Here is a 25,959-nt window from a genome sequence, read left to right as displayed (position 1 = left end):
CGGACTACTTGAGGGGCTTCGTGTTGGGACGTTCGACTGATCGATATTGATATTTTATAGTATTCTACATAAAAACACATATTTATTGAATGCTATTTAATGATTCATGCATTCTTTGTGTCCATGTGAAATCGTACCTGTTATATCATACTTTCTTAATCAATTATTTTAAAAAATAACCAACATATAGGTATTTTTTGAATATATATATATATATATATATATATATATATATATATATATATATATATATATATATATATATATATTTCTTAAATGCTAAATGTTTATTATTTTTAGATCCACGCATTCTTTGTGTCCATTTGAAATCGTACCTTTTTTATCATACTTTCTTATTCGATTATTTAAAAAAAATAGCATTTAATATACATAGGTATTTTTCTAATAGTTCTGATATAGGTTTTTGAGCTCTTTTTCCTATTATGCCGTACATTAACATTAGAATAATATAATACTATGATTACTAACCAAATTAAATTAAATTGTAAAATAGAAAATGATCAGTAGATCAGTAGCTATTAAAATATATATAATATGTAATGTGAACATAATTTCGTAATAATAAAAAGCATTTGAAAATCAAAAAAACAAATTACTTTTCCAGGACCCGGGATTCTTCTCAGCGGCCCTGTATGTATTATATATACATATATACATATGTATTTTAAATTAACTGATTAGATGTCTAAAGGCACATAATTTCACTTTGTATTTTTTTTAATTTTTAACTTTGCTTCAGTAATGAATCTTCAAAAATGGCTGAAAATTGAAGCGTCCAATTAAAAAATGAATGGGTACATTTTGAAAATGTATGTGGTGGAAAATACTGTTTTTCTTTTACATACCATATTTTTTCTAAAGCTTTTACCAAATATTATTGCACCAGTCACCATCTTTATACCAACCAGTAAAACGTTTTGTCAAATTTACATAAGTATTCTTCTTCTTCATATTCGTAACAATTTAAAGGCAAAAACATTAAACAGTGCGAAACCATTCTACGTAGAAGCTAATGACAGCCGATATTCATATAGATTTTTGCCTTAAGATACCCAAGAACCGATGCAATTTGTCATAGATTTTGTATCCAACGGTTTGGGAGCCACTGTCTGACGACATTTGACCAAAGAGAGCTTAAAGAAAACCGTCCATGCATCATTCAAGTCCGGATTGTCGGACGGATCGCAACGCTACCGTTGGCAGCTGATGTGTTAACAATGGCAGTCAATCAGAATAACTTACTGAAATGTTTCCTCCTGTTCCTGATCATAGGTAAGTCAATGTAACCAAATTCATAACCGATAATAATATAACGACTTTTTTTCAAAAAAGTATATATGAAACTACATATATCGAACGCAAATCAAAACCATCAAGAGGGCCAACTTTTGATATTTTGTGTGTAATTAGATAATTTTTTTCTTAATAGAAATCGAATCTGAGAGCTGGTTCTCAAGTTGCAAATAAACGCCAAAAGAGAAAGTAAAATGCACGAATGTCAAGATACTCTTGAACCTTGAACGTTTGCCGCATAAACTTTATGTATTTTTGTTGTTTTAAAAGCTTATCATTGGCTGCATTAACAAGTATGGAAATGAAAAGTTTCATCACAGATTGATTAACGTCTACAATACTTTTCCTTTTTGTTGCGTCTTACGTATTTCAAACTTGTTTGGTTGATTTTTAACTGCTAAACTGCTTGTAAACTTGTGTAATTACAGTCTCCTATGAACTTAATACAATATAATAAATTATACGCTTATTTATAAAGCAAAATAGTACAACAGATTGCTAATCCGATTGTTATAGTTGGAATGTGATTTAATTTTGACATTTAATTTGTTCATATTACAAATATTTACACATCTAGCGTAAAATATTTGGAAATTTAGTTTCTAATATACATATATAAGAATGATAGTTTGAGAAGCTGTGCGCTGTCGGATGCTGTCGACCGTTTTTTCTAGAGTTCATTGCATTAGAAAATTTAAATTTCTTTTTTTGTATTGAAAAAAAAAACACAGTTTACTCAACTTTTTCGGTGAAAATTAGATAAATTTTCATCACTCAACTAGGAATCTATATCCAAATTTGAATGCATTAGATTTTTTTCGCTTTCGCTTACATAAAATATAACTGGAAGAGATGCTACATTTCATTCTTGGATAATGTATACCGGTTGACCTTTCGTACTCGTTTGGCAAAGACTTGTTAGTCGTTTGAGAGCGTTATTCGTTTGCTTTGTCGCAAGTTTTGCGGAAAATTTTGCCAATCCACGACTGCATGCCATAATTTTGAAATGAATTTTTGCAGTGGACTGTACGTCTCAATATGGCAATCGATCTGATAGGAAATTCGTATGGCGTATATTGTATTGCATTGTATTTTTTTCAATGCATTCGGCGAATTCAATGCACAGTTATGTACCTATATAACGTTTTCGCATTCTTTGCAAACCAAAGAGAACGCAATAGCAAACCGAATTAACCTTGAAAATGTATTGATATAACACTGGAAATTAATTCTTTATTAAACTATTCCTAGAAATCCAACACGAATAATAATCTGTTTATATTTTGCGAAACGCAATTATTTGAGAATATTTTATGTTAATCGAATCAAGTCTCCTATACCTTTACAGGATATACAAAAAAAAATTATAAATTTACATTTTGAATTTATCACATCTTCCGATACTGTATTATATATAGAGAAAGTGAAAAGTTTAAGAATCATTCGATATTTTCGTTCAATTATCGAAGAGAAACGTGTCGATCGAACGAATTCGTTCAAAACACTTCAAAGTGTGCGCGCAACTAATTGAAGCGAACGACTCTCAAACTTTTTTTTATCAAACTACACATACACGTACGATGGGAAATTTAAATTCAAAAGAAGCCTTGTGTGATGTGAATTTGTCAATGCAATAACCCTACATCGAGGTGAACTACAGTTAAGTTCTTCGACCGTTACCGGGCGCCGACTAGACGACCTCATTGAACGTGATCGAAAAGATCAAGGATTTCGAAATGTAACTGTTACAATTACAGGAAAAAAAATGAGAGGTTAAGGTCTAGAGGCTTTGTAGAAACTGCGAAAAAAATTTTTGTCAACGATGGCGCGCGCTGAAATGGTAAAATTTTAAAGCAAAGCGTCAATCGCACTCGCTTAAAATCGTTTCCAAATTTCCACGACACATGTTTCGAAAGAAATTCTGTCAATGTAAAGTTAAATACATGTAATTTTTTTGTTGTATATTGAGACATCAAGATATGTATTTCAGGAAAATATATTATATAATGTGATATATGATTTCTTATTCGATACCACGTAATAGCTTTCTGTCTATACATTCTGAAAATAATTTCATTGTTGTTTTATTAGTTTGATTTTTATTAAATATAATATAAGAAATAATACATCTACTGATACAGTTAACACACGTTCACTATAGATATAAAAAAAATAATAAAAAGGTTAATTTTTTAATGAAAAAATCAAGGACGGATAAGTATCAAATAAAAATTAATTAAGTTTAAAAAATACAATAAATAGCAAAATCAAACTTAAAATCATAGAAACTGATAGTCCAATAATTAAACCCATGTAATATTTTAAATTAAAATTGCAATAATGCATGTATGTATACATATTTGGGGATCATTAAATTTGAATCATCGGTTTTAATTTATTTTGCTACGCCACTACTAATGTTATTGAACCGGTTTGATCGACACAATGAAATGCCTTCTGGCTCTTAGGTTCCAAAAAATCAAGGTCGTACAATATATGTTGATATGTAATACAAAACCACACTACATTTGCTTAACAAAAGCTGCATAATCGGTAAAATTGCTCAATTAACAAAATAGCCCAATGAAATAATCAAAAAATTGAACTATAATGGGATTGATAAATGAAAAATAGAGTGTCTGTTAACTTAGCATGCAGGAAAATGCTCATTTTCAGATACGATGCGAGATTGATGTATCATACGTAGTATTGATTGGCTGGTTTTTAATTTGCAGGAGTTGCTTTTGCGCAAAGGAAGCAGGAGAATAAGAAGCGTCCAGCATCCAACGATGAAGATGTTTCCACCAGCAGTCAATGTCCAGAGCCAAATGGTTACTTCGCCGATGCTGAACAGTGCGACAAGTACTACGCTTGCAGGTCAGAAACAACTTCAGATCACCATAATCATCGGCAAAAGAGCGTTTTAAAGTTTATCATTTGGTTTATATATTTTTCAGTGGTGGCGAAATAACCGAGAAGCTCTGCCCCGATGGTATGGTTTTCAATGACTACAGTCCCGATCAGGAAAAGTGCGACCTTCCCTTCAACATCGACTGTAGCCAAAGATCCAAGCTGCGTAAGTGGTTCAATGTTACAAGGAAGCTTATCTTCGAGAATGACCTTGTTCGATATGTATTTTTTTTTCTTTTTGGTTGACAGAAACTCCTCAGCCGTCTCAACATTGTCCACGTCTGCATGGATATTTTGCCCATAGTGACGAATCTATCTGCGACCAGTTCTATTACTGCGTCGACGGAAAGTTCAATATGATCGTGTGTCCCGCTGGTCTGGTCTTCAATGACAAAACCGGAATTTGCACTTGGGCCGATGAGGCTAAGAAGAAGGGGTGCACCACCAAGGGTAAGTCGCACAATTTTATTATTAAATATGTACATATGTGCCACGACAGGCATTAATCAATGGCAAAACATACGGCCAGATTATTTTTGTACTTACTTATTGTAGTACTAACAATTTTTAAAACATAACAGTACATAGAATACAATAGAGACATCTATGGACAGTCAGCAAAATTTTTGATACAAAGCAAGTTTGTAAGAAATACATTATGTATTTAGCATTTTATAAGATTCAACAAATTCAAGATGCTAATAACTCAAATTTGCGAGAAACTGGGGGGAAAAGATAACGATTTATTGGATCGTCTCAACAAATAAGCTAGAAAAATCGTAAAATTCTAACAGGAGACGATCTATCTGTGCTTTTTTAATAACCACAAGATCTAGGCCGGGAATTGAACTCACGACCTCTTTACTGGTATGCAATAGCTTTACCAGTGCACTACGCTATAATGAGCTGAATGAGCAATGCTTTGAATTTTGTCTATAAAATTTATTTTAAATGTGCTGACAAGTGTTTAAAGTCAGTGCTTAAAACAAACGAAAATAGTTTTATTCGTTTATTTGAAATATTAAACCAGAGAAATGTTATCATAATAGAAACGTCTTTACGAATAAATACATTATTTCAATATTACGCGGTACGTCTCCATAACTAGGCTAAAGCGCACGGAATACAATCAGGGTTATCACATATTCACTACAGAAATTAAAGTTTTATTTTGATATAGATTTATTTACAATTTGAGTATATGCTTGTGTTGAGCGTTGGAGGCCAATCCGTTTATTTTCCAAGTTTGCACTTTATTTTATTTGTCTGTCTTTGGGAACTCTTAAATTAACGTGTAATGTATAGTTTGACGCTTTGGGTGTGACGCTTTGGGGCAACCTGTCAGGTCACACTTGTCATTTTATTGTTGTTATTATTTTAAATTAATAAATTAAATTAAATAAATAGTTTTTACAAAAATATGTATAATATAAAATGAACGATGTTTATATTAATTAAACTTAAATATTTGGTCATTAATATAATTGACTATTCGGTACCACCAAGATAAATGTTTTACATTTATTTAAAAATAATTTTTACATTTCTCTGGTGCCGCCCCTGAAATGTTATGTAGAATGCAGACGATCGCCATGACACTTTTAAAAACTGTCAAACTACGATGTTAATTCAATAATATCTTACTTAAATGATCAATTTACGTATAAAAATGTATCCCATGTTATTTATTGTGTGCTTTTGAATGTGTTGTGCAATTTTTAACGATGCACTTGCCCATTGCCCTTGGCCAGAGAAGTTTTTATCGGACATACGTCGACCACCAAGCATCAAATATGACTGATGCTAAAATTATTTAGGATTGTCTGTGGACAATCGTCACTTGACAACAATATAACGCCTAAAGTCACTTTTATTATTATAACATTTCTCTGTATTAAACATTTTGTTTCAAATTTGCACTATTTTTATGTAACTTTAAAAACTAGTATTACAGCTCTAATAGTTGAAAGCTTATGTTTTATAGAAGTTTTTTTTTTAAAGAAGCCCAATTTATTTTTGATCTCATATGAGTCATTACAATGATTGCAGATGTCTTCAACTTCGAGTGTCCTAAAGTCAACGAAACTTTCGCTCTGAGCCACCCTCGCTACACAGACCCTGACGATTGCCAATACTTCTACGTCTGCATCAACGGCGATGTACCACGTCGCAGTGGTTGCAAATTGGGTCAAGTGTTCGACGACTCTACCAAGAAATGCGACTGGGCCAGAAAAGTCCCGGAATGGTACGTAAAACTCACAAGTATTGGAGCATATGTATATTATATAAAGTATACTGAAGCAGTTTTATTTAATAAATGTAATATTTCAGCGTCGACTGGTACAAAGACCAGCTGAGCGATGACGAGCTCTACGCCTTGGAGAACCCAACCACCAAGAAGCCTAAACACCAACCAACCCCGTTCGTCAGCAGGAGGAAGCCGATGAGACCCAAAAAGAACAAGTCTGAGCCGTCTCCACCACCGGAAGAAGACTAGGAGTGAGATTTTATCGTTGGCAGATCGTTCAATCTTGACTTTTATTTATAGTTTGAAACGATCCAAGAAATGTATTTATATATAATATGTAAAGAACTGAAACTGTAAAGCATGTGTACATATACATATTTTGAATGGTACAATATGTCAGATTTTTTACTAGTCGATTGTGATGCAATAAAATTTTTATGTATTTTCAAAACAATAAATGGTTATTAAATATCCTTTCGTTGATTTCATGTTTGATTTATGTACATTAAATTGGCCCACGATATGTATGAAATTTGAGGTTTTATTGGTATTCCATGTCTCGATTCCACGTCACTTTTCTTTTAAGATGTAAGGTAAGGATTAAAAAAATCAATACAATACTATTATTAGTCTTTTATTGGTGTCATTACTTATTAAAGTTTTCCTTTATTATTCTTCGTGTGATTTCTAATGATGTTTCAATTATTAAAAAGTAATAAAACTATATATTTTATAGTATAAATATTATATTTGAATACTGATATAAGTATCTTAACCATTTCAAAGTTACACATCATTTTGAGCGGTTCTGTATAAGATTATTAAGCAATTATTCCTTATTCCTCTTATCCTTTTTAGCAGTTAATACTTTTCGGGACACTTTTCAATCAACTTTTGTATCAATTTAAGAATAAAATGCAGGCCAAACATTCAGATAAAAAAGTAGCAGTTTTAATACATAATTTTATTTTACATAGTTTTAAAAAAGTTCATAACACAACGACATTTTACTATGGTACAATTTTCTGCGGTGTATTTTTCATAATATTATATTTCACTCTTACATACAGATGGCATTAATTCAATGTTATTGAATTTTATTTATATTCCAATTTATTTTATAGACTGAAAGTAGTCATATTTTCTTAAATTTAAATTAATCAATTAAATTGAATTAAAAACTTGCATATCTCTGATATTTTAAATCTTCTGTGATGGTTCGGTCTCTATGTTTAACCCAAAACCTAAATATTAAAAGTGAATTTATTTTTGTATGAGAATTCCATTAATGAAAATTTTTGATTAAAACTTACCTTACTGTGCTAAGCAATCCGCTAGCCACTGTGCTGGACGCCAAGCGTCCAGTTAAAAGTGTTTGTTTGAAGTTAAAACGAGGCTAATTACCGTAAATAGCTTTGAAAACCATTAAACGTCTAATAATATGAGATTAGTGCCATTCTCACACTGAGCGTTGAGCTGAATTAAATTCCCTTACATTGTTTGAATTGCTGAATTGAATTCCTGAATTCATTTTATTGATTTCCTCTCTCGTATCTGTGAGATACGTGTACAAGGGGCTTCCCACGAAAATAATTATTTCTGTTGATATAGATCAATATTTTTATTTCATAATAAGATCATTCAAATCATAGAGGTTTTGACGAGGAACACATAAAATATGAAGACCCTGCATTCAATATATTTTAAGAAATAATATAAAGTTCGGCAGTGTGAAACTGAGAAACCTGATGTTAAAATGAGAAATCTGATGTTAAAAACGATTCACAGGTAAAGTTCCATTTGCTGTACAGCTTACAAACGATCTTGAAAGAATACTTACATATTTATAAGTATTATATATACTGTACATAGTTTTCATTTAATACATGTACATATATTTGACATTACTTTTGTATATCTTTGCATTTAACTTTCTGCTTCCTTCACTTTCATGATTACACCATTTGAGCTTATTTTGAATACTGAACTGACTTTCACACGTATAGGTGACTTATTGACCCAATCGGTTATGTATGTATGTACATAAAATGAATATTGGATATCGAAGAATTGGAACAGAGATAAGAATAGGAGCGTGGATCAATCGAGCAGTATGTGCTGCATAGAACTGGAGCACTAAAAATTTTGGTTTTATTCAAAAATCGTCGCTTATTATTTACATTTTTTCGTTTCTCACTAGTGTTTTTACCCGGCTTCGCTCGGTATTTGTAATATAAACAGCTTAAACATGGAAAAACAATCTATGTTAACATTCATTTTTTTTTATTTAATTTATTTGAATCGATACTATTATATCGATATCGATATCGTCGTCATGGAAATTTTGATTTGTTTTCAATGTTTCCAATAAACCTTACATACATACATAGTTACAAAGTTTCTTTCAAAATTATATATTAAAATGTCAAAGTTCCAATTGAATGAACGGTATTGGTAAGATCATACTGAAAAGTGCGGTACCGGACGCGTAGGTGGAATCCATCTGTGAAAGGGTGTCTTCATGTCATTGTTAATTCATACGATTCTATTATTTCGATAAGTTTCTACAAATATGGGATCACTGTTAAACTTATGTACAAGGACACAATATCACCGAAAACACTTCAATGGGTGGGGTTTGCGAAGAGAGTTCAAGGGATTCACTTTGAGGCCATTCTTAGGATAAGAGCGGCCTCCCTACATCGTCGTTTTTTCTCTAAATAAATTTATTAATAACATAGCAGAGCCTGGTAAATTCCATTACACATAATTGATTCGAATTTTGACTACTAAAATTGATAAATTAATATAATTTTGGAGTCTGGATTATCCAAATTTACACAGAATATGTCAAAAAGAAGTATGGAACTCTATATGCTTGGCATAACGAGGAAAGCGGATTACCTGTGTGAGAAGTACTACAAGGATAGTGGATATAGTGGATAAAGTGAAGAGATTGAAATGGCCATGGGCGGACCACGTGGCTAGAAGTGCTAGAGTAAAAATAATTTAAATAAGTGCTGGAATGGTAACTGAGAGAATGCAAATGGGTAAAAGGAAGACTGCAAGGAAAATTGGTGGACGAAATTAGAAAGATGTGTGAGGTGACGAGTGGAAGAGTGTTGAAGAGGCGTTCATCCAGCAGTGGATGGTGAACGGTTGTAGATGATGATAATGTCAAAAAGAATCAACCGATTACACTTTCCCGAAGTTCTCAGCTTCTCGTTATTGACATCTCGCATTTGTTGAATCTTATAAAATGCTACCTACATAATGCATATTTCGCAAATTTGTTGTGTCATAGTGTTTGCTGATTATCCATAGATGTCTCTATTGTATTCTATGTACTATTTGAAAAGTTGTTAATACTTATGTATATATGTACAAAAATAATTTAACCTTGGTGTAATTCCTGTCATGGCACATATTTTTATTTTACATATATACCAGGAAGGCCTTACAGGTAAATCCCAATGCGCCTTCCTGGCCAATTACAAATACAAATACAGCATTTTTATTATAAGTCGTTGAATTGCGAGACACTGAAAAAACTCGCAAATTAACGAGACATCTATGAATTGTACATAAATTTTTATTGTACATCAATCAAATTTTTCAAATAGTGGTGACATAGTAGGTAGGAAGGATTTTTAGCCAATTTTTTTTTCCGGGAACCGTTTCAACAATGAAATCAGAGAAAATTGGCAAACTCTGATAGGAAACGATCAACCTGGAGTCACAAATCCAGGTCTGACCAACAGCATACTCTGAAAAATTCATTTTCATTCAGGGATAGAACCCGGCACCTTCTTGACGGTAAGCAGAAGCTTAACGTCCGAGCTATGCTGCTGGCATACATACATATGATGTATGTATGTAATAAAATATATATGAATGCAAAAAATCAACCTTAATTTGTTACGTTCGAGACGTAAATATTGAACGAAAATCAGCATCAATTAACCAGAAAAATTGCACAACGCTCGGAGATATATTATATGTACATATTGCGCAATCGGCACGACAATAAATGACGATGATTGACAACACGAAATTGATATAGTGCGGTGCAATTTCGTGTGCACGTAAACCCACATATAATACATGCACACGTGTTCCGGCGGCAACGTGTTAAATTTACTTTCACTTCGGTCCGAACGAAATCGAAAGTTGTATTGGCGAACATTCAGCGATCGCCATTCCGGAACAAATTGATCCTTACGAGCTGTCGACGCAAGGGTGATATTCGTACGATTGGAGCGACAGCTTGAGGTCATTAGTCATTTGGTCGTGCAGAGCTCGCGTTAAACGGAATTCACAACCGGCAACGGGCCGAACCGGTCGCTTAAGAAAACGGAATGAAAAAAATAAATAAATTAAAAAATAATATCGGTTATTGTCAACGGCAGTGTCTGTGAAAATTATTATTCGACACGGTCGTCGAGTGTACCTTTCACGGGATCAGACGCTTACGTAACTGGCGTAACAGCGTAAGTTACGGCGTAATTGATTGCGGTAAAAGCTACACGTGTCCAATTGTGCAGGAAGTCGTCGTAAAATTTGACCTAGAGATTCGTATTGATGTGAATCGCGATTTGTTCATTGAGAGTGATTTTTGAATGAAGTCTGTGTGGCCACTGCTTGGACTCTACTCCAAGTACTTGAACATGTGGTCATTTTGATCAAAAGATACATACATATAATACATATTTATAAAGGGTCTACCTCACGGCACTGAAAGTGAAAAGGTCGAAAAAGCAATATACCAGGAAGGTCTAACAGTGCGCCTTCCTGACCAGAAACATTGTACATTTGAGACATAGATAATATTATACAAAGTAAATTCGGGTGCACCTCACGGGATCGAATGTGAAATGCACGAAAAGCCAAATATCGGAAGGCAAAGATCGAAAATCGAAAGATCTTAAGTCGAAAGATCAAAAAAAAAAAGGGTTCATGGTAAACGGTACTATGTACATATATATAATATATGGGTCTACGTGACTTGACAGAATGTTAAATGACAGAAAACGCAAATATCGGAAGGCAAAGATCGAAAATCGAAAGATCTTAAGTCGAAAGATCAAAAAAAAAAAATGGTGCATGGTAAACGGTACATACTCACTTAATTTGCGCGAGCAGGATACAACAGGAACAAGAGGAACATGCTTTTGCTCCCGTATTCTGCGCGCGCACATTAATACGGGAGGAAAAGCCATTTCCTCTTGTTCCTGTTGTATCCTGCTCGCGCAAATTAAGTGAGTATGTACCGTTTACCATGCACCGTTTTTTTTTGATCTTTCGACTTAAGATCTTTCGATTTTCGATCTTTGCCTTCCGATATTTGCGTTTTCTGTCATTTAACATTCTGTCGTCACGGAGACCGATAATATATATGAGTGGCATGCGGTGAAATTATCTCTATTTTTGTCATACAGCCTTGTTTAATATGCGCGCGCAGGATACGGGAGGAAAAGCCTGTGCCTCTTGTTCCTGTTGTATCCTGCTCGCGCAAATTAAGTGAGCATGTACGACGGGGGAAGAAAGAGTTTTACCGCACGCCGCTGATATACATATATACTAACCGTTTTTCATATGTATTCATGGTAAACGAACATTTTCAATGTCGACTTTTTTACGGTCACCCATTTATAAAATATTCAAAATTGAGACGTATCCAATTATTATTAAAAAAAATATATGAATAAAAAGTGAGAACAAAAACTTTAGTAAAATTGAGCATGTAATTAGAAGCCATAATTAATACAAGATTTTAAATAGATTCATATACTGTGTTGAAAATCTATTCACAAACTAAAGTTTAGTGCTATTTTAACAACTTTTGCAAACCGGAAGTGTGAGCTTACATTGTGTACCTAAGCGATTTATGAGCATTCATGCTAAAATTAATAAGATAATTGTTAAATTCTATATTCTAGTAAATTCCACATATTCCGTTTCCTATGTGTTCTCGTTATGGATGAGAAGTATGAGAAGACGTGTGTAGAGAGTGAAGATATTGAAATGGCAATGACCGCAGTATGCTCGGCATAACGAGAAGATGTAGCAACCGGAATAGCTGGGTGAGAAGTATGACAAGGGTAGTGGATATAGTAGATATAGTGAAAATATTGAAATGGTAATGACCACTGTATGCTTGGCATAACGAGAATATGTAAATATGTACATATATAGGAACCAGAATAGCTGGGTGAGTATAACGAGGGTAGTGGATACAGTGAATATATTGATATAGTAGTGAATATATTGAATATATTGAAATGGAAATGACCACTGTATGTTAGGCATAACGAGAAGATATATAAGCCAACTTTAGAGGTCAATGAAGTCAACCAATAAAGCCCTCTATATGAGGCTACCACTCCCCCCACCGAATACAGTCTGAGTGACCCTTTCGTAGAAGAGCGAGACGGTTGTCCGACAATAAGAACGAGAAGATATGGGAACGAGAAGATAAAGGAAGGAGAAGACATAGGAACAACGAGAAGATATAGGAACAACGAGAAGATATAGGAACAACGAGAAGATATAGGAACCGGAATAGCTGGATGAGAAGTATAACAAGGGTAGTGGATATACATGTAGTGTAGAAAGTGAAGATATTGAATTGACGAAAATATATAAGAACCGGAATACCTGGGTGAGAAGTATGACAAGAGTAGTGGATATGGTGTGAAGATATTGATCTCTAGTAGTGGATATAGTGAAGATATTGAAGGCAATGACCACTGTATGCTTGGCATAACGAAAATATATAAGAACCGAAATACCTGGGTGAGAAGTACATATGACTAAAGCCCGGATAGCCAGAGTGCCGTTCATTGTTCAAATGTTGTAAATGCATTGTTAAAGGTTTGCCGAACCTTTTATACGAAGCATTTACAACAATTGGACAATGAGCAGCGCGTTTTGGGTCCGTATTCTACATATGACAAGGGTAATGGATATAGGGAGGGTGAATATATTGAAAAGCAATGATCGCTGTAAGCTCGGTATATCGAGAAGATATAGGAAACGGAATACGTGGGTTATAAGTATGACAAGGGTATTGGATATAGTGTAGAAAGTGAAGATATTGAATTGATAATGGGCGGGTTAGGGAGCTAGAAGAGTAGTCGGTAGATGGAGGAAAGAAGTGCTCGAATAGTACTCGAGTGAATGTAAAAGGGTGCAAGGAAGGCTACAGATTAGACGGGTGGATGAAATTCATAAAATTTTTGGGATGGGATGGATGAGAATATGACAAGGGTAGCTGATATAATGAAGAGAATAAAGGACTGAATTGGCAATAGGTTGGTCATGTAACTAGAAGAACGGACAATAGACGGACGAAAGAAGTGTTTGATTGGTACCCGAGTCGTATCTTCACACCGAGGTCGCACGTGCAATTCGTACAATCTTATTATTTCGACAAGTGTCGCCTACATTTCTTCAATATGGGGACTAGAGCTATCGATCACTATCAAACCTACATATGTATGTATGTCAATACAGGGATAAAAAAATCGCCGAAAACTCTCTAGGGGGTGAGGTTTGTTAAGGGACGCGACGGTACAGATTTGGCCTACTATTTTTGTATGTGAAAACCTTTTTAAAAAAAATTACGTGCTTCCTACCTCTCTGTATCTTTACCTTAAAGTACCATCAGCTGATAGTATGAATCCGATCTGCTTGTATGTACACTATTGGATGCTTGATATCGCATTGATTTTGAGATCTTCTCTTTCCTATAGTGTCTGGACGGAAGCTAATGGAACTAAAGCTGTTAACAATTGGACTTGCTCTATTACCTATGTATATTGACACATATGTTCTAATACTTTATTTTGCAGTAAAACTGATTCAGCAATGTTTCCACATTGGAGACAGTACAGAAATGGTATACGTACACACATGGACCGACACTTTTATATCAAGGTCGTTATGAGACTGTAATAATGTATTTTTTTTATTAGACGTGACATACATAGTACTGGTTCTTAGATCAAATACAGGTTTTCGTTGAGCTTTGTTTTATTTTATTATAATTGGAGTAGCATTTTGTCTGCTGTTATAGAACTGAAGTCTAACTTGCTTAATATACATAATACAAACACGGCTTTGACAAGATCTCAGCTGTTACGAGAAAATAATTACAGATCAATTTGATTCAAGCGTTTTCCAATATGATTCCTCAGCTATACAACGAGCTTGCTAGTTGGATATACCGCACAAATTTTCAGAGATAAATGTTCGAAGATGATTCTAGAAATATTAGTAGTTTTTAAACATCAATGCTACATGCTGTCATGCATAAATAAATAGGACATATATAATTTATCAAAGGGTAGACAGTATTGTAGACACAGTCAAAATTATACCTGTAAAATCAAATGACCAGTGTAAAGGCGCAGACACAGAATTGTAGGGCACGGCATGCCTAGGTAAACTCCAGCTGTAAATGGGCGTGTCTTAATGTCATTGTTAATTCGTATGATCTTATTATTTCGACAAGATTTTCCAACATTTCTTCAAATATAGGAATCACCGTTATCGATCACAGCCAAACCTATGTTAATACAAGGATGAGATATCAACAAAAACACTCCAGGGGGTGAGTTTTATATATAGGGCGTGTTAGCGGTCTTTTTACACATATAAAACTATCTAAAAAAAAACTTGTGCATCGTATAATCACGCTCATGCGATTATAAAATTATAATTTTACCTTTATAGCGTGTTTAACCATTTCGTTAGCAACACGTAAAGCATCAAAGATCTCTAAATTATTCACGATTTATAAATACATATGGTGGCAAAAGTTGGTTGTATATAATATACAAGCATATTAATATTGATTGAGTGTGGCTATGTAAATATTGAAATATTAAGTTGGAGTTCGGCTTAAATCATTGCTGATACTACGAGTCATTACTCGTTATAACTGAGTTTGCCCGAATTGTTAGTAGATATTATATAAGCATTTGGTATTGTTCGATTCGTTTCATTCGATAGTTTTTCCAAGTTGGTGAACAAACAAAACGTACAAATCAATCAACAATCATTGCCTTTCTAGCATTTCCTTTCATTTGACTTGAAAACTCCAATCCAATTAGATGAATAATCACTGCTTACATCGAAACAGAGAGAACGCAATCGAAATTCAAACAAAAATAAACGAAAGAGGTGAAAGTTCGACAATTTAATTAAAAATTCAGAAGACGCACATCACAACACACATGTTAATAAAAACTGTCAATTTATTTTAATAAATTAGGAATTATCTACAAAAATAAAAAGATAAATATTGCTGAATTGAAGAGTGTTACTAAGAATGTATGGAATCGGTGGATTTCTATTTAATTTTTTGGGTTTGTTTAGTGACAGTGTGGCACCAGCTCTGGATCTTCGCAGGTGAGATTGTTGTCATCGAAGACTTTTCCGTCTCCGCAGCTGATGAGACGCGGGGAGCCCTCGACGCAGGTGATCAGACGATGGCAGTCTCCGGGAACTGGGAATCTGGGGAAGGGCCAGAACTTGGCAGCTTGAGAGCTGGATGGGACCTTGGTGGGGCATTTGAATCCGACGACGGCTGAAAAGATGAATCGGGACGATTTGTATCGATCGATGAGGATGGAAGTATGTAGTGGAGTAAGGAAGAAACTCACCTTCAGGGTTGCAGAACGGTTGGAGGAGATCAGGCCAGTTGCATCCGTGGGTACGGTGGTCGTAGACCAAGCCTGGCTCGCAAGGTTCTGGGTGTGGTGCTCCGTAGGCACACTTTACGTAGCTGGTGGAGCAATCTTCACTGTCTGGGTAGATTCCAAATGCGTATTCGCAGCCGGGAGAAGAGATTGGGGTCACTAAAAATTAAACATTTCAGTTTTAAATAATAATATTCTAAGTGGAGATCAAAGTTCGAGTACAAAAATGTAGCTGATTAGTGTTTATTTGTGCAAGACTCTTCGAGTAGAAGGTTTAGTTTGGATTTTTAGACTTTATTTTTATACTATAGCGTGTAATATCAGGATTTTAATAACAATTTCAGGGCATATATGTAAGTACAAATTATAAAAATAATCTACTAGAGAATTAAGTATTGTATTATTAAATCAATTTGAATGGTGATTTATTAATAAAATATAAATAAATTTCACAAAACAAAAGAACTCTTTCGTAAAACAAAACTAACTGTGCTTTATTTTTTCAAAATAAAAATAAAATAAAATTTATTGACTTTATATAAAGCAATTTTTTAAATGCAGAAGTGTAGTTTCAATTCGCATATTGGTTTTTCTTACATTCTTCCAATCATTTTGAAACTTTGCCATTTTGCACGGTTTGGTCAACGATAGAAATTTAAATCGCTTCCGCTAGTACGATGGTGATAAATAATATTCGTAATAAACACGTTTAAGAGGGCTGGATACCCGAAACCTTAATTTTGTTTCTTTTTTTGATATATAAATATATTGAGTGAATGTATATATTATATGAATGTGACAATATATATCAATATAAATATTGAGTGACTGCGACAGTTGCGCCTCGGCCAGATAATACCTACATATTTTAAATCGATAAAATCGAGGTTTTGTATTCTCCAGTTTCCTCGTCTGAAACTGGACCAATTTAAAAAAAAATTTCATCATCGGTATGAGAAAGATATTTTCTATGTTTGTGTTTTCGTATTTTTTTAAAAATCAACCGTTAAATTAGCACGCTAGACTCTTTTCGTGGGTGTAAAAACGAGGCGATTTTATAGATTTTTGGTGGCTCCTAGCTCGTATAAAAAATAACTAATAAAAAAATAGAAAAATAGAAACATGTCTATGGTGGATAATCATAGCATATTAAAAAATAATTTCTCTAGCGCCATAATTGAGGAAGGGCGAAGTGTAATACGTTTGTAAGGACAAGGCGCTGGTGTCCAGCCCTCTTAAGAGGGTTGGATAGCAGCGTCACTTTTGAATATCGCTTTATAAAAAATGTTGTTTTTGTTTCTGTCTTCGAGCTACAGCCCGAACTACCACGAAAGTGAGTGAGAGTGTGTGTGTGCGCGCGCGTTTTGCATCGAGCACAAATTCCCAAACATCGAATATTATTGATGTATTATTGATGCGAGCGGGAAATATTTGTACTTGCAACGTTTGGGAACATGCATCTTTCGTAATATGCTGTTTCGGTCGCTCGCGCTTATGAATGTATTTACGCGTCCCGCTTCTTTGAATTCTCCTTTCCGTCGTGTCATATGCATATCGTTCAGCGTTTGTTTGTACGAAAGTCTAAGAACTGAGTACTTACAATGGATGGAAGAAAAGGGAAGAAATAACGTATGTTCCAGTCGACTAAAAGACAAAAACGATATTTTAAACGAAATATCCATCTTACAACACATTCGACCACCAGGTAATAATGCTTTCTTGTGACTTAGTAACTATTATTTATTATGCAAAATGTAGTGATGTGAGCATAGCATAGGAAAAGGAGTAAGACAAGGAGATACAATCTCGCCCAAGTTATTCAATGCGGTGCTTGAGGGAGTTTTCAGGAAATTGGATTGGGATACAGCCGGAGTAAGCATCAATGGTCGCTTTTTGAGTCACCTTCGGTTCGCAGACGATATAGTTCTAGTAGCTCGTGATTCAGCTGACCTACTTATCAGACTAACACAGCTGGACAGGGAAAGTAGAAAAGTAGGATTAAAAATTAACGTAGATAAGACTAAACTAATGTTCAATAGTTATTGCATGCCTGATAGCATCCCCTTAGATGATAAACCAGTAGAAGTAGTAAATAATTATTTATATTTAGGTCAAATAATTGACATGTCTGGTAGTAAAAATGAAGAGATAAAGAGATAAACATCGATGTCGCCAATGCTGCTGCTGTTGGAAACTTAGCTGTAGCCTCCACAAGTTCTGGACCGACATCTTTGTATACAGTTCCGCGAGATTTATTCGATCAAAATTTATCAGAAACAGCTAGTTCAACGTCATCAACGAGGCTTGATGATTTAGTTATAGAAGCAGAAGCAGACAATCCCAACGAAACAGATATTCATGAACAATTAGAAGGGCGCAGAATAGTAGATATTAAATATTTATTTTCAGCGCTTTCAAAAATTTAGCATGAACACACTAATTGTACATTATCTGACTTAAATTTTGTGAAAGAAATAAGAAAAGGTTTTCTCAGCGAATATGTTTTTCGGTGTAGAATGTGCTTAGCAAAGGAAACTGTATACTCCGAAGATCCGAAACTGCAAGTTTCCGCAAATACTGCTTTCGTAGAAGGAATTATTTGTACAGGTAATGGCTATTCACAATTAAATGAAATTTGAGTCGTGGAACTTACACAAGCATAGAACAACATTTAGCGCCAACAATCGAAGAATGTGCCTTTGATGAAATGATTGTCGTTGGTGAAGAAGAAAAAAGGCTCGCCATTTTAAATGGTGACATAGACGAGGAAGGATATCCCTTACTGACAGTCATTGCAGACGGTTCTTGGGCAAAGAGATCATATAAAAGTGGGTTTAACTCCTTGTCTGGTGCAGCGTGCATAGTAGGGCTCCGAACTAAAAAAGTTTTATATCTCGGAGTACGAAACTCTTAGGGCGGTTTCAGACTAGCGTTTTATACGCGCGTATAATCTCGTTTTTTGAAGTGCATGTAGGCACGTATAGGCGCTTCGTTTTCCATACGCGCAACTCGTACGAGCGTAGACGCGCTTATAAGCTCGTATTATCCATGTTGATACTAAATCACCACTACCGGTTCGAGCGAAAACGCCGAAATAAGCCCGTGTACGCGCGTTCGGTTTTTTGAAGCGCAAAAAGTAGCGCGCGTGTAAGCGCGTATGGCGAAATGACCGTATACGCGCAGAAATAAAACGCTAGTCTGAAACCGCCCTTACTGCTGCATATGTGCCAGAGCTACAAAATTAAATATAGATGCAACTGAGCACAAGTGTTTTAAAAATTGGCGTGACAGCGCTAATGTCATGGAAGCTGATAAGTCTATTTAAATATATCTATATTTTATTTAATAATGTGTGTTTTATTTTCATTTATTATTTTATGTTCAGTATATTTGTTATCTGTAAATGCATTTTCATTTTTTGTTTCATTTCATTGTTTTAATAAAAAATATATTTGCCTTCTGTTTGTACCTGTGAACAATATTCAAGAAGAAAAAAATCGTATATATCAATTTAAAATAATTTGCCCGTGAAAGGGTTTAATTACTATAATCTTTTCCTGTATTTTAAAAAATGTGAATATTTCACTAATATATATGTAGAAAATAGATTTTAGTATTTTATTTTCGTTTTCTCCGCAAACAAAATGAAAAAAAAAATTTTGAATAAATTCAATAATTACTTTACATAACACATTGTTTTATTTTAGAAGTTCGTATAAAAGTGTCACGTACATACATAGACACACCAATCTGGAGAAATAAAAAGAAATCGACAAGTGAGAAGTTGCAATTTGGTGTGCGCGAATATAGTACTTATGTATCGAAATATGTAATCCGTACATATTGTGTAGTTACGATTCGAGCGAATTGTATATCGTATGTATGAACTTGTCATGTGAACAGTGGTATATGAGTCGTATGGGAGTGCGTATGTGAGTGCGAGTGTGTGTGTATAGTGTACGTGTACTAGCCTCGGACCCCCCCCCGACCCCCGCACATATATTGAGTAAAAGGGACAGATGCGCGTCCAACAGATTCTACCTCTTTTAAATTTACAAAATCCAGCTTTCCTAATCAACTATTTTCTCCTCCAAAACTGAACCAATTTTAAAAAAAATTTCATCATCGGTATGAGAAAGATATTTTCTGTGCATCTATCAGCGTATTTTTTTTAAAATCGACCGTTAAATAAGCACGCTGGACTCTTTTCGTGGGTGTAAAAAAGAGGCGATTTTATAGATGTTTGGCGGCTCCTAGCTCCTACAAAAAATAATAAATCAAAAAAATAAAACGATAGATGCACCCCAATGGTGGATATCCATAGCATATTAAAAAATAATTTCTCTAGTGCCATAATTGAGGAAGGGAGAAGTTTAGTAAGTTTGTATGGACAAGGCGCTGCTGTCCAGCCCTCTTAAGAATCCAAAAATTTTGGAGCCGATGACAACTCAGCTACCCCATTGGGCGGTAGCATTATATGTTTTTACCTAGTTATTATGTATGCCTAGTTATTATTTAAATAACATGTCTAAGAAATATAGGAACATATAGAAAGAGATTTCTAACCACGACATTAACCTTCTCACTCCTGAAAAGCATGGCTACCTGAAGCAGCGTGACTGGGCGGCGTAATCGTGCACGAATTACCATCATAACCACAATGTAGTACACTGGTAGAGCACACCATTAAAGAGGTTGTGAGTTCAAGTCCCGGCCAGATAAGCTGCTGGCGAGATCTTGTGGCTATGAATGTAACACAGATCGACCGTCTCCTGCTAGAATTTTCCGATTTTTCTAGCTTAATTGTTGTGACAGATCCAATAAATCGGTATAATCCCCTTGACTTCTTCTCAAATTTCAGTTATTCGGATCTCGAAGTTGTTGAATCTTATAAAATGCTACCTACATAATGTATTTTTTGTAAATTTGCTTAGTATAAATTTTGATTGACCATATATGTCTCTATTGTATTCTATGTACTGTTTTGTCAGTAAAAATTGTTAGTAATTATGTACAAAAATAATCTAACCATGTGTTGCTTTTGGGTAATTCTTTTCATGGCAAATATGATGTATGTAATAAAATATATGATATATGCACATATGATTTATGTAATAAAAATAAACTATACTTGTCACACACACATCCTTCCATTTTTATATATTATATACATAAATGTAGGTCTATTCAAAGATATTTTTTTATTTTTCAAACATATTAATATATACCGGGAAGTCCTCACAGGTCAACCCGAATGCGACTTCGATATGCAATTCTTAACAAAGCATCATGGAGACAACCATGGATAAATTTTTTTGATAAACTTGCATTTTCGGGGCATTTTTTTACTTATTTATATAAATCGTCAAATTTCAAGATGCTAAAAAGCTTTGGGAAACCTTTATGGACAAATTTGCTGCACTTTCATTGAATCAGCGAAATTCGAGATGCCGAAAACTCGAAAATTGCGAGAAATGGGCAACGGTTGCCAATTTGTTGGAACCGTTTCAATGAAAATTAGACAATAGGCAAACTCCGATAGGAAACGATGCTACGTTTTCAGCATCCTTCTGTATGGGACAGAAGCATGCACCCTGACAGATGCCACGTGCAAAAAACTACAGGCCTTTGAGATGTGGACATACAGAAGGATGCTGAGAATATCATGGATGGCACGTCGTACCAATGCCGAGGTGCTAGCCCTGAAAGCATGTCGAAGTGCTCAAAAGTGTGAAAAGGCGTAAATTGGAGTACTTTGGACATGTGATGCGGAACGAGAAAGACGATCTCCTGCGCCTAGTAATCCAGGGGAAAATCGTAGGCCAACGCAGTCATGGAATGGGACATCTAATTGCTAACGTTCTGGGAGGACATGGCACGTGAAGACGAAGAAGATAGTAAACGATCCACCTGGAGTCATAAACCAAGATCTAGCCAGCAGCAACCAGTGGGACCCGAACCCGTGAATACTATGTTTGAAAGCATATATGCTAACCACTATTCAACGCTGCTTGTTAATAATAAGATAATCAGGCTAAAGCCATAAGCTCAAAAAGCTCAAAAATCTATAGAGGGGAAGCTATTTACAGTGTGTACCACTTGGATATCAATTTTATTGAACTTTTGCATTGATGATGCCTACATAATGTGTTATTTTTTTGTTATTCAAAGCAGTATACGTATCGAGAGTAAGTCATTCTTTGATCATGATAAAAAGTGGTGCAAAACTTACAATCGGCCTTCCTAGTTCCGCAATCGACAGCCCAGTTGTAGTTGCAGTGGTTGTGAACGGCCCCTTTTCCATCGAACAACAGTCCATTTTCGCACGTTTCAACGGTCAAAGACCCATTTGTGCACAGGAAAAATTCATCGCAAAGCTCTGGATGAGCATACGCCTGAAAAACATCGAAAATCAAAGCAAAACAAACAACAAATTGATTGGTTTAATTAGCGAAAGTGATTGATCGACAAACGAACCGGCATCGTCATAAATAAACATGACGGGAAATTTGTGTAAATGAAATTGATCATAATCGAGTGGGCATTTAGCGCTAATTTTGACCGATGATGATTGTGTAAATTGCTTAGTTCAAACAGAGTAAAATTTTCCACCGTTGGGTGGGTTTCACGCAATCCAAGAAAGTTACGTTGGCTCGAAGCATGCCATTTTTGCATAATATTAAGTCGTAAACATGGAAGTCGATCGTTTGAATGTTGCAAATGTGTCAAACGTTGACATTCATGCTAAATTTGTGTACTATGACACGCAATTTTATACACTTTTGATATATTGAGTGTATTATAATGATGAATACGTTTAACTTTCTCGGGTGAAAGTTTCGATGAAAAATGGTTTTTGTCTTAAAATTTTATGTGACAATTTGCAACTTTCTTTTTGTGGGCGCAATTGTGCAAAGATTTGCATATGGATCCTATTTTTGCACAATTTTCAATCGAAGAAAGTTTCTTTATTGTTTGATATGCTCGTATGTGGAATTTAGTCAATATATGTAAAAAATAATTATAGCCATAACCAATAAAGAATGTCGATGTATAAAAAAAATATTAAATTGAAATAAAAATGGCTGGCTTATGAGAGTTGTTGCGAAAAGTTTCCACCTCACTAAAGCTGCCATAAAAAATTCCACTTGTAAAAGTTATAATTGAAATATGAAAATTAATTATGACCGTCAAATTGATTTGATAATTCCGGGCGATAATTATTTACGATACAATTCAGTGCAAGACATTCACACGATTCTTTCTGAAAAAAAAACTATAGACAAGGTGATCGTGAAAGAATGTGTCGATGTTGGCGAAGGCGATTGATTTATTTGATGCTTTTTGCAGACAAAACACTTTATATTCTGTCAACATTTTTGTACGTTGACGATGTATGGTCAAAAGATAAAAAAAAAACCACATACATAAATTTGCACAGTGAGTTTCGCTTCGAAAATATTTGAACAAAATTTTCCTGATACATTTCAAGTTATTTTAGGTATGCATATATTTACAAATTCATTATGACTCTTCAAAAAATATAAATACAATGACTTTTGGAAGGATTTGTTTACCTGAACGCCGTGTTGTTCTGGACAAGCGGGCGCGCGATCCAACAGCACTCCTGCTTCACCTAAAAACGATCATTTAACACTTAAAATTACATATTGATAAAAAAAAATAATTTATATTATAAACAAAACCTTTTGTATTTTTTTGTGTATTTTTACAATATAAATAACATTGTTTTAATGTTTAAAAAAATCATTCAAAGTGCAGGCAGCGTATTTAGCATCATACACACTTACAATATTCATTTCTACATATTTAACAATCGAATTGAATAAATAATGCAAAAATAACTAGCTTATCTCAAAACTAAATCATTTCAAACTACTTTTAGATCAAAATCGTTAGACTAGCGTTAATTATAATAGCATTTTATCACAAACGAATTCAGGTGTATGAAACTGGAAATAGAGCCGTTCGCCTTGGCTAGATGCGGACACCTTTCAAAGCCGTTTTTCAGTCAATCCAAATTTCGATATCATACCAATCAAGCGCAAATATATTACTCGAATACCGATCGAGTAATATATACTACAAAATACGACGTTTAGATTAAATTCTGCTTGCGTAACGTGACATTTCCGCAAAGCATACGCACAGAGTAGAAAACTCGACTCATCATACGCACCAAAATCGACTTGGATTGTATAAAATATACTTTTAAACGCATTGATATTTTAATTGAGTGCATTTTTGAAATACTGAATACACACTTTACATGGTAAATAATCGTTTTGATTGCGTATGCATCGTGTATTGTACCAATACATACATACATACATTGCGAGTTAGAACTGAATACATAATAATGGGCATACAAGCGTAAAAATCACTTTTTCTTTTCGATACATTTCGTATACAAACAGCCTTGATTGGTACATTCAAACAGTCGTAGACCTTTCAACGTTTAATTGGGTCTGTTTATTGCCGTTAATTTATACATTGAGACTCGAATACAACAACGTTTTATACAATACGTGCTAACAGTTTAATTTTTTTAATGTGCGTATGTAATAAGTTGACACAATGAGTTTGTTTTTTAGAACTTACAGTACGCGGAGAGGAACAGGGCGATTCCTAATAGTAGAGCGGTGGTTCTCATGGTGTGTTTGAATTGGAAACCCTTAGTGAAAATTAAATTGAAACTCGCGCGCACAGACGGACTGGACGGACAGTGAGAGCGTGTGTTTAATCCACGGTGTTTGGATCGCGACTGTTCGAAGTCTAGGTGACTGGTTGGTTCAGTGACGCTTTTTCAACCAAATGGGGAATGCGTATATATCAATAAAGCTCAAAAAGGCTTACCGATTTTTTATTTCCATTCTACCATATGATAGTTAAACCAAATTGGGCAATGTGTAATAGACCGTTGCAAAATAATCGTTCGTTACTTTGAGGCTTTGTATCTGGCATTTCAATCTGTATATTATATATATATATATATATATATATATATATCAGTGCGAAACGGGCTTAGTTTTAATGAGTATATCCTTGTTTGTGGTGATATTAAATAGTTGATTTTTAAATCAAACATCTAATTACAATTCGTCGAGTGAAACGTATGAACCCAATTTCAAAACTTTGTATGAAGTTTTGCACTCGCACTCGATATTTTACCACTTGTAGTGTTGCAAATCGATTTTAATAACTATACCATACAGAATAAGCTTCAAATTTCACTGTTGAGATGTTGTGATTTATAAGTAATAAATGTATTGCCAAAAATGTCGGAAGTGCCTCTCCTTTTGCACATTTTCTCTTTCATTGAATCGAATCTTTCGATGAATTTCGTTTTTTTTTCATGTTGTAATAAAACTGCTATTTGTATTCAGTCATAAAGACATTCAATCACAGTTGATATATATATATATATATATATATATATATATATATATATATATATATATATATATATATTTCCTTTAAATTTGAAAAAAAACTTTCAAAATTGCAGTGGTTCGAGGCCGAAGCATATTCATACAGTTTAGCAGACGTCGGCATGTAAATTATAATATGATTTAAACTCCTACAAACGCGGATAAATCGGAGGATTCAATTATTATATTAACTAAAACCATTAAAAATATGATATTTTAACTGAAAATGTATATATGTATGTGATATTGAATATATAGATCAGTGGTAAGCGTATAATGCGTTCAACTGGGTGGTCACAGGTGGGCCTGGGTAGTCCAGGCCCGTTGCTGC

General features: G+C 34.3%; 2 protein-coding genes across 2 annotated transcripts; one reads left to right on the top strand and one right to left on the bottom strand.

Moving 5' to 3' along the window:
• Positions 1–1,173: 1,173 nt before the first annotated feature.
• Positions 1,174–7,208, top strand: obst-B (obstructor-B). Its single transcript, XM_077440489.1, has 6 exons — positions 1,174–1,293; positions 4,050–4,191; positions 4,272–4,390; positions 4,474–4,674; positions 6,274–6,469; positions 6,556–7,208. The coding sequence occupies exons 1-6, from the start codon at positions 1,239–1,241 to the stop codon at positions 6,719–6,721; spliced, it is 879 nt and encodes a 292-aa protein (XP_077296615.1). The 5' UTR covers positions 1,174–1,238; the 3' UTR covers positions 6,722–7,208.
• A 7,238-nt stretch (positions 7,209–14,446) lies between these two features.
• LOC143911395 (protein obstructor-E-like) lies at positions 14,447–25,012 on the bottom strand. The gene is made up of 5 exons (XM_077430273.1): positions 24,799–25,012; positions 23,754–23,812; positions 22,409–22,571; positions 16,141–16,335; positions 14,447–16,064 (listed from the first exon to the last, which is right to left on the bottom strand). Exons 1-5 carry the CDS (start codon positions 24,848–24,850, stop codon positions 15,850–15,852), a joined length of 684 nt encoding a protein of 227 aa, XP_077286399.1. The 5' UTR covers positions 24,851–25,012; the 3' UTR covers positions 14,447–15,849.
• Between the last annotated feature and the right edge of the window lie 947 nt (positions 25,013–25,959).

Source organism: Arctopsyche grandis, chromosome 1, assembly GCF_051622035.1.
Source record: "Arctopsyche grandis isolate Sample6627 chromosome 1, ASM5162203v2, whole genome shotgun sequence".
NCBI lineage: Eukaryota > Metazoa > Arthropoda > Insecta > Trichoptera > Hydropsychidae > Arctopsyche > Arctopsyche grandis.
This window is presented reverse-complemented; position numbering and strand designations above follow the sequence as displayed.

What these genes read in the sequence shown, in the direction of transcription:
- obst-B (XM_077440489.1), top strand. Translation starts at nt 1,239, where the DNA reads ATGGCAGTCAATCAGAATAACTTACTGAAATGTTTCCTCCTGTTCCTG. An exon ending in CCTCCTGTTCCTGATCATAG is followed by an intron (nt 1,294 to 4,049) that starts GTAAGTCAATGT and finishes TTTAATTTGCAG; the next exon opens with GAGTTGCTTTTGCGCAAAGG. An exon ending in GACAAGTACTACGCTTGCAG is followed by an intron (nt 4,192 to 4,271) that starts GTCAGAAACAAC and finishes TATATTTTTCAG; the next exon opens with TGGTGGCGAAATAACCGAGA.
- LOC143911395 (XM_077430273.1), bottom strand. Translation starts at nt 24,850, where the DNA reads ATGAGAACCACCGCTCTACTATTAGGAATCGCCCTGTTCCTCTCCGCG. An exon ending in CAGAACAACACGGCGTTCAG is followed by an intron (nt 22,572 to 23,753) that starts GTAAACAAATCC and finishes GATGTTTTTCAG; the next exon opens with GCGTATGCTCATCCAGAGCT. An exon ending in ACCGTTCTGCAACCCTGAAG is followed by an intron (nt 16,065 to 16,140) that starts GTGAGTTTCTTC and finishes TCATCTTTTCAG; the next exon opens with CCGTCGTCGGATTCAAATGC.